We start from the raw sequence: 16450 nt of genomic DNA on the forward strand, positions 1-16450 counted from the left end.
GCTGCAAAGCGGCCGCTGATGTTTTATAATCGTGGCAAAAACCCCAGCTTTCTGTATGCTTATCGCCTCACCGACTCACCCTGCCTTTTATCTTATTTTCCTACGCGCCTAGCGGCCTGTTTCCTCATGTCAGAGCTCTCTGTGGCAAAGCAACATGGCGCACCGAGTTAGGTTTGACCGGAGAGGCCGTGTGCTTACACTGCACTGCAAACGTTTTGTTCAGTCGATCTCCCCTCAGCTTATCACAAAGCCACAGGCCTCCGACTCATATTAAACAATGGGACGGGCGCGCGGAAACTGGGCTCACCTATAAAACGCAGTGTCACTCGTTTCTTATTATTACTATGTTATATGTTTAATATAATGAGACTGCTTGAAACTTCACCTGGATGTCCGCGCGCGTGCACTTTGACGCGTGTTTGCGTGCGTGCTCGCAAGTGTGCGTGCATGTGAAGGGTGAGTGTCACGGCCCTCTGCAGACTGGGGGTTGGGTAGCAGTGCCGATTGGTTGCTGCTCACCAACACAGTCAGCCTGGGCTTGTTTTAACACAACCGGGGGCACTTCGACAGCAGGCACAAATCATGTAGTAAATAAGCCGCTGTGGCTGTTCGGGGACCGGTTGTGGCACTTTGAGTTTCGCCGCTGCGAGATGTTGCAGCGTAATGGAGATTTCCTTGTTATTTAGTATTTGAGGTGACAGTTTTACAGAGGGCCGCCGCTGATGAGGCGATGAAGTGCCGAGAATGAGAGCTGTGCCTTGGCCTACTACTAGTGCTGCTGCAGCTGGGATTGTGCAGGTCTGCCTTCACAAATCGAGAAAAGCCCTCGCTTTGTGTCACACTATCAAAGCTCCGCTGTTGGTTTTACGCTGACCGACCTCCAAATGGTGAGTTTTTTTCGCGTTTTTCCACGTGTTGACAGTGTGGTGAACTTAGAGGCGATCAGCCCTTTTTTTTTTTTTTTTTTGTGTGAGTCAGTAGTAGCTTCCTATGTCGGTGTGCGGCTGTAGCCTGTTTGTGTGAGCCGCTTCTGTGATGGCTCAGTGTCACCTCCTTCACTGCCGCTTCAGAGCTCCTCCAGACTAGTCAGCGGTCGCCATGACCCACAATCGGTAGACAAAGCGGCGCTATTTACTAATAATTTGTGAATGAAACGCGCGAACGGAGCGCAGCAGCGGATGTGTTCAGTGTTTTGTCTTGTACCGTCCGGCTGGCCTTTATGGAGGCCGTGCCATGTCGGCTTAACGGTGTGTGGGTATGTGTGTGAGCTCAGTCCAAAGCTCGTATGCCTCTTCATAACTTTCTTTCGGACAGGATATGACGGCCGCTCTCTTTTCCCCCATTGAAATGCATCGTTTCATCTGTCTGCATGGTCTCTAGTGTTCTGCACAAGTCTCAATGTCTCATGCAGATTATATGTAGTGAAATTTAAGTGGCATAGATCCCGTGTCTCACCCTACCTTTTTTTTTATTTTTATTTGACAGGATATAGGCATGACAACATGAATCAGTCTTACAGACCGGGTCATAGGGTAGGCTCAGTGTTTGGCTCAGCTCAGCCAGAGCTGAGGCACCGCAACGGCCCTGTGAGCACTTCCTATGGAAACCAGTGTGGCATTGGGAAGCGAGGATCAGGCCAGTCATCAACTGTGTTACTGCCACCCTCCAGCCTCAAACAACCCTCTTTCCTGGGGTACAATCAGCCAGAGCGACCCCACTGCTACAGTCCGCAAAGGAGGCCACAGCACCCGAACGCTGCACTCAACAGATCTGACCTAGATAGGGACCTCCATCCTCAGAAAACCTTGCGCTGTGCGAGCCCAATCAGTGATGATGATGAGTTTGAGGCTCCGTCAGTCCAGCTGCCTCCGTCTCCAGGCAATGACGACACGGAGCCTTTCCAGACACTGCAGGATGGGAGCAGAAATAGCTTCTCCCCTCACAGTCCTGACAGCTTTGAGCGCTGCTCCCCCATCCCGAATGGGTACCTGCATTTTGAGTCCACACTGTTTGACAGCAGTGACATAAAGGAGGAGGACGAGGAGGGCGAGCACGATCGCAGCGAGGTCCTTGCGCCTGTTCACCACCCCACAAACTCAAGCCAGGACCGAACTCTTACAGAGAGCAAAACCACACGCAGCTCAGCGGCGGACAAAAGAACATACAAACCTACTGTCTTCAATCTAATGTCCAAAACTATTTCTGAACTTAACCCTACACTAAGCCCCAGTGCACTGCCTGAAATCACCATGAGAGATGGATGGAGTTTGGGTGAGGAATCGGACAGTGATGTTGAACTTACCTCTCCTGTTGACCCTGGGCTTATCTCACCAGCTGGTACCAACTCAAACGTGAGTTTAAAAAAACATGGAATGTTTACTTTGCACCTTCTGCAAAAGCAAAGCCACACACAGCGTTTGCCCTGGTTATGCATTTCTCTGATAATGTCTAATGCTACACGTGATGATCTGGCGATTAATTGTGTAACATGAGTGTGTGCCGTCTTGAGCAAAGTTGTAATGATTCTACAAATACGAAGGCACTTCAGATGTTGTGGTGTGGAGGCTTTGAAATGTATACATGAACATGCAGGTAATCGCTCAAATCTGACTCCCAACAGAGCAGACTCAGCAGATTTTAACAGCATTATTTCACGATGCGTTGTCAGTTCAGAATTGCGTACATTTTCAGTTGAGATTCACTGTATTCAGGTGAGTAGCAGCAGCAGCACACCGTTGCATTGTTTTCCACATCAGATATTAAAGTGTCTTCATTGTGCCGATTTAGTCCAACAGCCCTAAGAAAAAGCTTCCGCCTGCAGCGAAGTATTTGGAAGGGGACTTGGTGTGGGCGAAGTTCAACAGACGGCCCTGGTGGCCCTGCCAAGTCACCTGTGACCCAGGCCTGGGTACTCATACTAAGATGAAAGGTGAAGTATGATATGAATACTGGTTCATAGCTGGGATAGCACAGCTGTCACTGTTTTGCACCGTGTGACGCGATGGCTAAGCGTTCTCATGATGCTCTGCCAGGTGTCGGCACTATAGCATCACAGTCGGTCACAAAACTTTACAGGCGTGTGGTTGGGATCGAAATGGAGGAAGAGTTTTAATTGCGTATGTAATGAAGTAGTAATGACTGAGCACTCCTGGGTCAAAGCATTAATGTGTTGACGCTACGGCTACGTAATCCCATCCCCAAATTGTCTCTGATTTTGTTATCAAATTACTTCCGTCAACTTGGCCCTTTACCTGACAGAAATGACCAGCCATATTATATGTATAATATGTGTGTGTGTGTGTGTGTGTGTATGCATGTAAATGCAACGTATAGTTTTGATTTGTTGCAGTTCCAAGCCCCCGTCCTTGTCGGATGTATTTCCTGGAGACAATCGGGGAGGTTGTGGAACTCGCCTGGGTCCCGGGGAGCGTCATTCTTCCTTTTGAAGGAGGCCATCAGTTTCAAGATCTTCCTGTGCTTAGACGGAGAGGGAAGCAGAAAGAGAAGGACTACAAGTACACGGTAAATGTAGGAAATTAATTGTAAAATCTCTCCCTTTTTTTTTTTTTTTTTTTTTTTTCTTTTTCTCGCCGACAGCAGTTATTTGAATTTTGATTTCATTCTTGGCAGATTCCAAAAAGTTTGCTGACTGCATGGAAAGTCAGTGTGGCAGAGGCTGAGTATCTGCTCCCGGGTCGTCAAAGGAATAGTGAAAGTGCACTTTCAGTGTCCGTCAATGGAGAGGAACGTGTACCAAGCCCGGTTCCCACTGAAAAGGCAGCGGAGGCCCCCGCTGTCTCTGTTGACCCAGTTCAACCCTTATCGCCTGGTCTTGCCCACAATGGAACTGAGCACCATCTCATCAAAAACTCTAGAAGTCAAGCCAATAAGAGCAAAGCTTTAAAGAAAAAAAAGAAATGTTTGTCAGACATATTTGGACATATAGTCGGTGGATCGAAGGAATCTTCTACTGGCACAAGCATGGCTGAGCAGTTTCGTAGAACAACACGTGCACTGAAAGAAGAGCCGAAGGACTCGCCGTATGCTGATCTGGATTCAGTTCCAATGCTGCATCGTCCTAAACGCACAGCAGTTTCTCCAATGCAGGATATAGACCCATTAGTTAGCAAGGAATATAGTTCTGTAAAAGCTAAAAAGTCCACAGTAAAAGTGAGTAAGTATACTCGTTCCACCGATACCTCCAGCATTTTGATGAATAAGTTGACATCTAAAGATAAAAACCCTGGACAGAGTTTGGGCAGCTGTCTTGAACTGTCGTTCAGTTCCAGTGAAAAGCACTCTGTGGCTCTTCTTGCCAGCAGCGGTCTGATGACGAGAGCTCTAAAAGCAGAGGAAGAGACTGATCTCAAAGAAGCACTGGCCACAAGCCAAATCTCTAAAGAAGCTCCTTCCGCTGACTGTTCTGTTAATACACTTATGAATGCTGCCATCAAATCTAAATTGCCACCTAATTTGGAATTCCCTAGCGATTCGTCATCTTCTGCAAATCGCTGCTCTCCAAAAAGGCGAGCGAGGAAGCTCGACAAGAAACTTATTCGCAATGGCTCACTGACTAAATTGAAGAGTGAGGGCTTAAGTGAATCCATTTTGTCACCAGTTAAAATTAAATCAGAAAACATTGTCCCAGATCCATCAGCATCCTCCCCATCTTTGTCTCCGATGGACACATTTCAGGATGGTAAGGAACTAATGTTCAAATCTCTCGTTAAGGAGGACAGCAGTGACTCTGAGCCCACTGTATTCAGATCCGATTGCAATTATAAATTCAGTACTTTCCTGATGCTCTTGAAAGACATGCATGATACCAGAGAAAAAGAAGGCAAACCTCTGATAGTCCCGCCATCGCCTGTCCTGATAAAGGAGGAACCCCAGGTTATCCCCACAACAGCACAGAGCAACCCTCTGAAAGCTTCTGGTGATGATTTATCTCTCGGGATCAAATTAGAAAATGGTCAGTCGGGGAAATCGGAAATGCTCCCAAATACAGCCAAGACCAGAACTAAAACTATTACCACATCTGACACCTATCATTGTGAAGACCTTCCCGTTCGCTCTAAGACTGGGAGCTCAGACAAACCGCGTAGAAAACAAAGACTTCCTGCCAAACTGAAAGTTAGAATACCCGGCCTATCTTTGGACCTGGCTGACATGGCTTATGGCAGGGAGTTTGTCAGTGGCCACTCGGACTTGGCTGACCTTGGATCTGATTCTCTTGCCGCCGCCAATCCCTCTGCCAGCTACCTCGATAAGAGCTCAGAATCTGCAGTGGCTCCAAAGAAGCGCTGGCAGGTGGTCGGGGAGGCTGCTGAGATTAAGGGTGAAGTTGTGAGTGAGGCGTCTGCTGAGATGAAGGCGCCTCGCAGCGCGAGAGCATCACCGGATCTTGATCTGAATGTTGAGAAGCACACAGAGAATGACTCGCATTCCTCAGACACAAGCAGCACAGCAGGTAAGGTTTAAGCAGGTGTTTACCGAGATGATAAGATAAGTTGATAAAGGAAAAGGGGGGGGCGGAAAAATAGAGAAAATATTTTTGTTATTTATTTTCATTTAGGAAACTCTGAGAGAAAACGTCTCCGGAAACCAACTAAAAGGCTCCTGGAGTCAACTGGGGAATATGGACAAATATTTTCCCCGAAAAAGAGATCAAAGAAACACGCCTCAGAATCTCCCCAAACGGTGAGAAGTTTCACGACTTAGTTTCTGTACAGTACAAATAAAAGAACAGAGCATTGAATGTTATAACTCGTCCTGAACATCCACAAAACCTTGAAAATGATTTGCGTCGTTGTTATGGCAACATTAGATCATTTTCTACCTGCATGAAGCATCTTTCAAAAAAAGCATCTCGACTGGTTTTTGAGCAGCATTTGTCAGTAAATACAAGTCTGCGTAAATTCCTCCTTCGTAGCCCAATATGTTTTTTTCAAGGACCTTCGAGTGATTTGGTTGGGAATGACCCACGAATAGAAATTCACATGAAGATATTAAAGGCAGAGAGTGTTTCTTTTGCAAATGCGACACTCAAACGTGGCTGCTCCACCCCAGTGTTTGTTCACAATGTGAAAGACAGACGGCGGCGAAGGCCAAGTTCTCTCTTCATGATTCTAAGCCAGATTTTCCTGATGCAAACGGATGTCTAAACAGGTCGGCAAATCGGTGTTTGATCATCAGTCCGTACGTAGGTGCTCGTCTCTGAGAGCAAGTTGAACGTTAGTCCTCGACCCGCATTCTGTACGTGGCTGCGCTTTACTTACCCTTTAAAGGCCACAGCCCGAAAAATTTTTGTTTTCAGGAATGTTCTGCTTAGTCTGCTTTTAAAACTGAGTGGAGTACATGCAGTGTTCATTTTTTTTTTTCATGTACTTCATTGCTTCATTGTCACGTGTGTTGATGTTCAGGAGACTTCAGGGATAACGGCACTCCATGAACTCAGCACCTCAGCAGGGATTGATACCTCAACCTCATCATCAGTGGAGCCCGCGGAGGCTCAGGTAGAGCTGGAACAGAGTCCGTCTCAGGGTGAACTTTCACCTAAAGCTCCATCCGTATCTCCTGTCACAACGCAACCCTCGTTTGACACAGAAACGGCAGAGGAAACTGATCTACCTCTTGAACCTGGTGAGTAAGTCTAAGGGTGTGTTTTTCCTGAGGAATACGCTGCCCGATCAAGGAAAAAATGTCAGTATTTTGTTGGACTACCTTTTAGCTTCGATTATGGCACACGTTCACTGTGGTTTTGTTTCAATAAGCTAATGCAGTGTCACAGCCTTTATTTCCATCCAGAAGTTTTCACCAAGATCTTGTATTGATGATGCTAGAGTCAGACTGCCATATAAAAGTCTTCTCCAGTACACCCCAAAATATTTCCATTGGAGCTAAGGTTTGGACTTCACGGTGTGTAAATGTCTCTTGCTTCTTTAATCTCTCTCTACGATTTGAGCCCGCTATTTCCTGACATTTTCCTCTTGACATATGCCTGTGCCATCAGGAAAGAAAACAATCTTCTGATGGACAATCCTGGTCATTCAGAATGTTCAGGTAGTCAGCTGACCTCATGTTTTTGGACTGATAATATGGCCGAACCAAGACTTAAGCTATTGAAGCAATCCCAGATCATAACTCTGCCCCCACAGGCTGGTACAGTGGGCACTAGGCATAATGGGTGCAGCCCTTCATCTGCCAGTCTTCTAACCCTGATGCACTCATCACTCTGAAACAGGATCAATCTGGGCTTATCAGAACACATTACTTTTGCCCTTTTGTTCCCCTAGACTTTTTTTTTTCCAAACTCACTGAGAAGTGATCTCCTTCAGGCCACACATGTGTTCAGTTCTATTACCTACTTTGCATTGTGCATGTGGTGCTGCTCTTACTTTCACTATTAGACATTGCTTTGAGCTCTTCTGATTTCACTAGATATCCAAGAGATCTCTGATCATGATCATAGTTCTTCCTCAGCGGTGACTCATGGCTAACCTTTCAGGTTTTAATCATGAGTTGGACAGATCTGAGCCCAGTTCTATAATTACTTTCGACGGTATCCTTGTTTTTGTTTTTTGTTTGTTTGCTGGATGCAGACCAATGATTTGAACCCTCTTAAACAGCTTAGCACATTTTTCATGACCACAGGATGTGCCCTCTGACATGGTTATTTAATTAATGAGAAGCTACTCACTCCACTGGTTTGGGACAAATAACCAGCTGAAGCATGTAAATCACTGCAGTGCTTGTCCTGTGGGAAACTCTTACTTATTTGCCAGTTAAATCCAGGAGATGACTTTCTTTTTGGCCAGGCAGAGCAAGTTTAATGACAAACGTTTTTTATCTGTTTAATTGATTTATTTTTTTCCAATATCAGACACAGGATTAAAAACTCAAGACAGAAAAAAGCCAAGGAAACTGTCACACAAGGTGCTGGAATGTACCATAGAAGAAGTATCCGCTGCTCCTGCAAAGAGGAGGGTAAGTGAAGGTTGACAAGGCCACGGGGGAGTGTAGCTGTCTTTGGGTGTGTTCTGATTGCCCACTGGCTTCCTGTAAAGGACTGCACAAGCTAAGCTAACACTGGTTTGCTTGCAATGGATACAGCAATGGATATCTCAGGGGATTGGGACACCACTGTAATGCATGGAGAGAGCGTTGTCTGTGCCAGGGACATCGCAGGGTGTTTCGTAACATTTTTAAAGGGGATTTTCTATAGCTTTAGCATTTATATTGTCATGGGCAATACCTGTTGGCATTCTGTTCTGGGATTATCAGTCATTGAATGCATTTTCATCATTTCTTGTTTAGGAGCAAAAGCGTCACATTAGCATTACGTCAGAGGTGAAGGTGTTGGTCAAGAAGGTATGAGAGACTCAAAAATGTTCCTGTCCGTAAAATTTATATACCATCTAAATGTAAGATGCGAAGGTTCTTTTTAACCATGCTAAATATTTGCATATATAGTTTGCATCTGTGAGGAAAGAGAAGCCTGCACCCAGCGCAGCCCCCGCTGCTGCCTCCAAGCACTCAGGGAGCAGATCTCCAAGCCCCCGGCGAAGTAAAACACCCAAGCAGGAGGCCGAGGTTGAGCCCTGCAGCACTGAAGAGAAACAAAATGCGCACACTGGAACACTAACTCCCAAATCTGAGGTTTGCATGTTGTGCTGTTCAGTTATCAGTCCTCCTATCGGAGAAGAAAATAATCTGCACCTTTGCGTCCGTGTCTGCTTTTCTCGGGTAACAACAGATGACATCCATCCCTCTAGGTGGTGCCAGTTGGTTTAAGCGACGGTCTTTCCTCCCAAATGGATGTAAAGGGCAAAATAGGGGCGACGTCCTTGAAGGAGAATGTGTGTCAGGTGAGATGACATGTTTTTTGTGCTTTCTGTAGTTTTGTTTGGGAAACATTCTGCATTTGTGGCCGGAAATTCATTAGCAATTGTATGTTTTTGCAGGTGTGTGAGAGGACAGGAGACCTGTTGGTGTGCGATGGCCACTGTTATGGAGCCTTCCACCTGCAGTGCATTGGCCTGTCAGTGGCTCCCAAGGGAAAATTCCTCTGTCGGGAATGCAACACCGGTGGGTCCTTTTTGTCCGACATAGCTGTTTCTGTCTGTGAAGTGCACGTCCTGACATACAGAGGGAAAGTTATTTCTTCTTTTCCTTTCAGGTGTTCACATATGCTTTGTGTGTAAGAAGTCTGGTAACGAGGTGAAGCGCTGCATTATACCACTCTGTGGGAAGTTCTACCACACTGACTGTATACTGGCATATTCAGCCACCCAGCCCCATAACAAAGGTTTCCGCTGCCCCCTGCATGTGTGTCTGTCATGCCAGATCAGCAACCCTCTCAACATCTGCAGCTCTAAAGGTGGGTTCCATTGATTTGTGTTGATTTCAGCCATGCAGTATGATGACTGTTGCATACTAAAAAATATGTGTGTCTAAGCTGTATACTTCTGAATCCACTCAGGAAAGACTGTAGCCACAACTTTTTTTTTTTATTTTTTTTATGCGCTTTTACCACTTGTGATTGGTTCTCACGTTCTCAAAAACAAAGGGTACATAACCAATGCAACAAACAGGACCTCAGCAGGTCTACCAATGCTGTTGGAAAATCATCGAATACATTTAACGTCCTGAACAATTAGCATTATAGATTGAGACGTCAAAAGGTTTCACATCTAATGGAGTCACATTAGTGGCTGTATGATTCTCTGTGGCGCAATAGTAGTGAGGAGAGAGAAGTAATAGAAACAAATTACATGAAAGTTGGCTTGTGAAGTTTGAGAGGTCAGTGTGGAAGCACACATCTGCTGACTCGAGAGGCTTTTAAACTCTGCTGTCAATTTGCTGAAATGTTGGAAGCTGCTCCACCAACTATAAAGTAACCTCACTGGATGTGTACATCTATGGGCTGTTTGTGTCATTTTGCAACAACAAATTCTCCCTCTCACTGTGTTTGCATTAAAGCAATACTATGTAACATTTCTACCTTAAAATAACAGCTTGAAAAAAATTGTGCGGCTAGAATGAGTTTTAATATTACGATTGGCCTGTCTCCTATGCTCTTCCGGGGTCTGAGTTGGAAAAACTGCGCTATGTAACTTTGCTGGACCGGCCCGGTAGCGGCCCGGGAGCTGAGCGGAAGTACTTCAACTTGCTTTCTGGCACACCTACCGCAAAAACAAATAGACCCCTCTCACGCTCCCAGGTACATTTGATTACTCTTACCTTCTCGGTCGACATAGCTTGCACCTTCTGACTCCTCGCCGGTTCGTCAACAAACGTGAAACGTGAAAGCGAAAGGGTGTTGTATTTACGACAGCGTAACCGTACGTTACCTCCAAGCCTGTAGGGGGAGCTCCATAGTGGGCTTTTTGAGAAGTTACATTGTATCGCTTTAAAGCGCCACAGCTCAAACGACCATAAATTAGCACGACTAGCATTTTAGGCAGCACGTAGGACCTGCAGGATGGATTCACAGCTTTGGCATTGCACTCCCAGACGTTTGTAGAATAGCTGCAGAACTGCAGACAACTGAGCCGCAGCAGGTTTTTTGATGCATGCAGTTCCATTTGGACTCTGGACATCAGGATCAAATCCTATCGGATTTTCCTCCGGGAAGTCCCCGGAGACCAAATGCTTCCCTCGGGGAGGACAGTTGAGTGGGTGGTCCAATCGGTGTAGCTCAGGATATCTTTATGTTAACACGGCTTAAAGGAAGGTGGCCATGTGATGCCAGATCACCCTCTGAATGTGGTCAAAGAAATGCAATCTCAGTGCATCCTGAGTGCGTTCACACTGTTGGGAAGAGATGTTCTCTTATGACTTGCTCACTCAGGATTAATGTGAATGCCAGCTGTAAACAGGGACTATGTCACAGTCTCTTTCTCTGTGTGGCCGTCATTCACCTCGGCAAGGATTTGTGTTTATGGAAATTTCAAAGATTCAGGTTCTGTAATGCGATTGGGATTTGTTTTGATGATAAAACTGTATTTTTGTTTTATATGGTTGTGAGTAGACAGGGGTACTTAATATAGTAACCAGAAGTAAAAACGCAGGGCTCTTACCTCATGTATCGTCAAAGATAAAAGCCTTTAATCTGAGATCCATCCATCTTTATAATGGCACATGTAACTCTAACAGCGCTTGTTCTTTGATGCAGCTCTGTAAAGGACTGGCTAGGTGTACTTGATTTATTTAATCCTGTACAATTTTGGTGTATTGGTGACAGTCTAGGGGGGAAGGGAACAACATTTGAAATTAAGCATTTTAAGTACTTCATAAAGGATGTGAGAGCATTGTCTTTGCTGATAATTAAGCCTTCTGTTGCTGTGTATGTGTTTTTCAGGTCGGTTGGCTCGATGCGTGCGCTGTCCTGTGGCCTATCATGCCAATGACAACTGCATGGCAGCAGGAAGCCTGGTGCTGGCCAACAATAGCTTCCTCTGTCCAAACCACTTCACTCCCCGCAAAGGATGCAAGAACCACGAACACATAAATGTCAGCTGGTGCTTTGTCTGCTCTGAAGGTGAGTCCGGTCTTGTGTCTGGATGAAATGTAGAATAAGTTCATCACGTGGTGTCTTCATTTTCACTGCTTTGTATCAGTTGTAATGATTTTAGTTTTTTGTTTTTTGTTTTTTATATCAGTGGAGCAGCCAACCACTTATGACCATTTTGATATTGAATTCATTGTTCAGTATTCATTACTTTGTCATACCTTGAAAATATATGCATATCTGGGCTTCATATTGTCGTAAATCAAACAAACCCCTTGTCTAAGTTGAACTAAATAAGAAATTTTAAGATTTTTTCATTTGTATCAGTCTAACTTGAAATCTCTCGAAATCCCTTTTTCTGAAGGAAACCAAAAACCTCTGACCATAATTTGCACCACAGCTTCTTTGATCATTCGAACTTGAGACGGAATGAAAAGAGGGAGCCCCGATCATGATAAGAAAGAAGCGAATTGAGGCAAAACCTTACATTCCAAGGCATTGCAGGCTGCTGTTTGAGCATTCCCAACAGACCAATGAGATGGGACCTTACACGCTTAAACAGACTACGTTTGCCGTAACTCCTCTGTCCCTGTGACCTCAGTGGAGGTACAGTAGACTGCAGGGTTGAAGTAATCTTTTACCTCCTTGGGGGGAATATAAAATGGAAAAAAGCCCTGGGCTGTTTGCTTCACGTTCTTCCAAGTTTGCCTTATGTTTCCAAGTCAAATCTCCTCCTGACATCAATATGAGAGGCAGTGCTGCTGAATCCTGGTTACAAATGTATGGGATTAGTTTAAAGGAATACCAATGGACAGTTTTTTTATTTTTATTTTTTTTTTCCCCCTAGAAATTATGTGTAGCCATAATAAAGATTACCAACGAATAAACTTGTGTGCTGGGATTTTTTTTTAGGCGGCAGTCTGCTGTGCTGTGAAGCCTGTCCTGCTGCTTTCCACCGGGAATGTTTGAATATGGAGATGCCTCAAGGCAGCTGGTTCTGCAACGACTGCAAGGCTGGAAAGAAGCCTCGTATCAAAGACATACTGTGGGTCAAATGGGGTCGCTACAGGTGAGTTCGCAACATTTACTTTTCCGTAGACACGTCAGCTCGTTACCCAACAGCTAACGTACCTACCTGTCTGTGTCTCTGAATCCTGATTCAACGCTTTAGGTGGTGGCCTGCTGAAGTTTGTCTGACCAAAGATGTCCCAAATAACATCTTGAGAATGAAACATGAGGTGGGAGAGTTCCCAGTGCAATTCTTCGGCTCCAAAGATTTTGTGTGGACGTACCAGGCCAGAGTCTTCCCTTACATGGAGGGTGACACTCACAGCATAGAAAAAATGGGCAAAGGCGCAGATGCAGTGTACAAGAAAGGTATGTGCATTTTGATTTGAATCCTGCAAGATGTTTGCGGTTGTCTCAGTAAAGCTGATTTACGTCTTTTTATAGCTCTGACTGAAGCAGCGGAGCGGTTCAGAGAACTGCAGGCAGAGAAGGAAATGAAGCAGCTTCAGGAGGACAGAAAGAATGACAAGAAACCCCCTCCGTACAAGCACGTTAAGGTAGTGTGTGTGTGTGTGTGTGTGTGTGTGTGTGTGTGTGTGTGCGTGCGCGCATCACCAAATATAGAACGGTACTTATCTAGCTTGGTGTAATACCAGCTGGCTTAGATGTTTTGTAAAAATCCTGCCCTGCCTCTTGTTTCTAAGGTTAACCGGCCCATTGGGAAGGTACAAATTATCACCGCTGACTTGTCAGAGATCCCACGTTGCAACTGTAAGGCATCTGATGAACACCCATGCGGCATCGACTCGGAGTGCATTAATCGGATGCTGATGTACGAGTGCAACCCTCAGGTGTGTGCGGCAGGAGAGCGATGTCAGAACCAGGCTTTCACGAAGCGCCAGTACACGACTGTGGAGATTTTCAGGACGCTGTCTTGTGGCTGGGGTTTACGCGGCGAGGCGGACATAAAGAAGGTAGGTTGGCAAAAATACGAGCCCAAACATGTTTGAGTCGGAGCGGCACTTTATTTATTGCTTTTGTTTCATCATTCTCGCCATCAGGGGGCTTTTGTGAGTGAATACGTGGGAGAGGTGATCGACGAGGAGGAATGCCGAGCCAGGATTAGACACGCTCAGGAGAATGACATCTGTAACTTCTACATGCTTACACTGGATAAGGTGATTCCGAGTCTTAATATTCACAAACGCAGTCCAGAGATGACACGGTTATCGGATTATCATTACACACAATTAATAATGGAGATGAGATGAATTCTGCAAGCCAAACTTGTTTCTCCTCTGAATCAAGGACCGGATCATCGATGCTGGGCCCAAAGGGAACCAGGCTCGCTTCATGAACCACAGTTGTCAGCCAAACTGTGAGACTCAGAAGTGGACTGTGAACGGGGACACCAGGGTGGGGCTGTTTGCTCTGCAAGACATCCCGAAAGGTTAGCCTGATGCGGTTCACCTCATTTGGCTCACATTGATTTACAGCTTTCACGTCTGATCTAATGCGATCTGCGATTTAGGTGTGGAGCTGACTTTCAACTACAACCTGGAGTGCCGTGGGAATGGGAAGACTGCCTGTAAATGTGGCGCACCCAACTGTAGCAGTTTCCTGGGAGTTCGACCAAAGGTAAAGGTTTATATTCCATCTGTCTTAGCTCTGAGCAAGGTCGTATGTTCATCCGACAAGTTCCAACTTAAAGATGCTGGCTTGTTACCACCTTCTTACTTATTGTTTAGAACCAACCACCAGCTGAGAAAATGAAACTGAAGGAAGGAAAGAGGAAGGGACCCATGAAGAAGAAGACCAAACAACAAGTAACGAAGGAGAGGGAAGATGAGTGCTTCAGCTGTGGTGACGGAGGCCAGATAGTGTCCTGTAAGAAGCCGGGCTGCCCAAAGGTCTATCATGCTGACTGCCTCAACCTGGCCAAGAGGCCTGCAGGCAAGTAGAGTGACATCAGCACCGCCTGATACAACATTCTCTTTATTTACCAGTTTCTTCAGTGGCAGAGATGTAAAAGTTTTAATTGGACAGTTTTAAGTTTGCCAGGAAACCCCGAAGGCAAAATTTTCAGCCTTTGTGTTTTGAACTAAGTGAGGACATGACCTTACTTGTGTAAGAAAAGCTTGTATTTAGTTTTTTTGATACACGCCTCCTCAAACACAGCCACTTGAAAGGTTGCAAAACTAAATGATTCCCTATTTCCTATCGAGCTGTTGTTGGTAAAAGTTTCCGTAAAGTCCTCTGAAAGCTGTATTCTCTGTCCAGAGTAATCACCTTAATCTTGTCTCCAGGGCGATGGGAGTGTCCGTGGCACCAGTGTGATGTGTGTGGTAAAGAGGCGGCTTCGTTCTGCGAGATGTGCCCCAGCTCGTACTGTAAGGAGCATCGAGAAGGAATGCTCTTCATCTCCAAGTTGGACGGCAAGTTGTCCTGCAGTGAACACGACCCCTGTGGGCCCAACCCGCTGGAGCCGGGGGAGATACGTGAATACGTCCCCAACGTGGCCTCCATGAGGCCTGTGCCCATCACCCCCTCCCTCATTCCAGACACCGGAGGAGCCACTTTTTCTTCTTCTTCATCTGCTTCCATCTCTTCCCCTGGCAGCCAGGCAGCACCAAGGCAAGAGCCTCCTCCTCGTCTCTACATCAACACAAAGACTGCCACCTCCAGCTTCATTCCCTCCAGCAGGTCTTGCGCCTCTGACAGAAGTGAAGGGAAACCTGACTCCACTCCCACCTCCTCCAAGGACGAGAGAGAGGACGGAGAGGTGGAGGACGGGGAGGTGTGTGGGTTAGACGTGGAAGAGGTGGACGACGATGATGATGATGATGATGATGATGATGATGATGATGATGACGATGAGGATGATGACGATGAGGATGATGACGATGAGGAAGAAGCAGAGGAGGAGAATGAAATGGAGATAGTGCAAGATGAGGAGGAGGAGGAGCCGCTGTATGGAGACGACCTGCTGAAAGAAGATAACGATGATGATGATGAGGAGGAGGAGGAGGGAGGGGGGGTGTATGACACTTGGGGTGACTGCTTTGACGATGATGTCGACGATGGAGAGGCGGACGGGGAGGATTTGGAAGAGTGGGGGAGGGTGGTGGATGATGACAAGTGACATTAATAGTCAGCAGAAACTCTCGGTGGACACTGACCGAACTAAAGGAGTTAAATATTTTGGTACCCACTTGAATGCAACACTGCGTTCACTTTGGTGCAACATTGCCTTCTCATCTCCAGACTGACAGTGGGGATGTGTGCTGGTGCTAAGGCTGAACACTTGTTTCACTCAGTCTTTTTATACTTCTGTCAACATGTTTATTTGTGTCTGGTGCTGTTTTGTTCTGTTGTCGTTTCTCTTATCACTGTTTACATTTTTGGCCTTTTTTAATGTTTGGAATATAAGAAAAAGGTGAGAAGGCTCGCCTAACCAAACCGTCAGCATCTTTTGTTGTTGTTACTGTCTTAATGTTGTCTTTCTATTTACAGGAGTCATTGAAATAGTGTCCTCACTGGTCCATGTTGCAGTTAGGCACAACAGTAACAACTTGGGGTTTAATGGAGTGTAAAAATAAACCTACTGGAGTCATCGAAGCTATAGATGATTCTTCTCACAACAGAAACAGTCTGGATTTCCATTATTTACTTCACAAAATGGTTTGTCCCCCCCCCCCCTTCTGAATTGATAAGTCTGAGATAGAAAAACAATAAATCTTATGTCATTCCACAACTTAAAAAAACATGACTAGTTTTTCCAAAAGTTGGTTTAACAACCATCATTACTGTTCAACCAACTTAATTACAACAAAATTGTAAATTATTCAGTTAGTGTCCACTATTTAACAAAGTGGATGGTCACGTCTTGTGTAACACTGTATTTTTCTGTATATGATGGGTAAAGTATTA

The 16450-nt window shown here is 45.6% G+C and overlaps 1 protein-coding gene across 1 annotated transcript; it reads left to right on the plus strand.

Moving 5' to 3' along the window:
- Positions 1-487: 487 nt before the first annotated feature.
- nsd1a (nuclear receptor binding SET domain protein 1a) lies at positions 488-16167 on the plus strand. The gene is made up of 23 exons (XM_075481226.1): positions 488-887; positions 1486-2351; positions 2788-2929; positions 3350-3522; positions 3631-5470; positions 5576-5700; positions 6423-6642; positions 7883-7986; positions 8317-8370; positions 8473-8658; positions 8775-8867; positions 8964-9087; positions 9179-9379; positions 11363-11542; positions 12425-12581; positions 12684-12889; positions 12965-13077; positions 13225-13494; positions 13582-13698; positions 13829-13970; positions 14052-14158; positions 14269-14473; positions 14827-16167. Exons 2-23 carry the CDS (start codon positions 1503-1505, stop codon positions 15660-15662), a joined length of 6444 nt encoding a protein of 2147 aa, XP_075337341.1. The 5' UTR covers positions 488-887; positions 1486-1502; the 3' UTR covers positions 15663-16167.
- The last annotated feature ends 283 nt before the right edge of the window (positions 16168-16450 follow it).

The sequence above is a fragment of the Odontesthes bonariensis genome, chromosome 13 (genome assembly GCF_027942865.1).
Source record: "Odontesthes bonariensis isolate fOdoBon6 chromosome 13, fOdoBon6.hap1, whole genome shotgun sequence".
NCBI lineage: Eukaryota > Metazoa > Chordata > Actinopteri > Atheriniformes > Atherinopsidae > Odontesthes > Odontesthes bonariensis.

Coding starts and splice junctions, on each gene's coding strand:
- nsd1a (XM_075481226.1), top strand. CDS start 1,503: ATGAATCAGTCTTACAGACCGGGTCATAGGGTAGGCTCAGTGTTTGGC. Junction 2,930..3,349: donor TACTCATACTAAGATGAAAG/GTGAAGTATGAT, acceptor GATTTGTTGCAG/TTCCAAGCCCCCGTCCTTGT. Junction 7,987..8,316: donor CTGCTCCTGCAAAGAGGAGG/GTAAGTGAAGGT, acceptor TTTCTTGTTTAG/GAGCAAAAGCGTCACATTAG.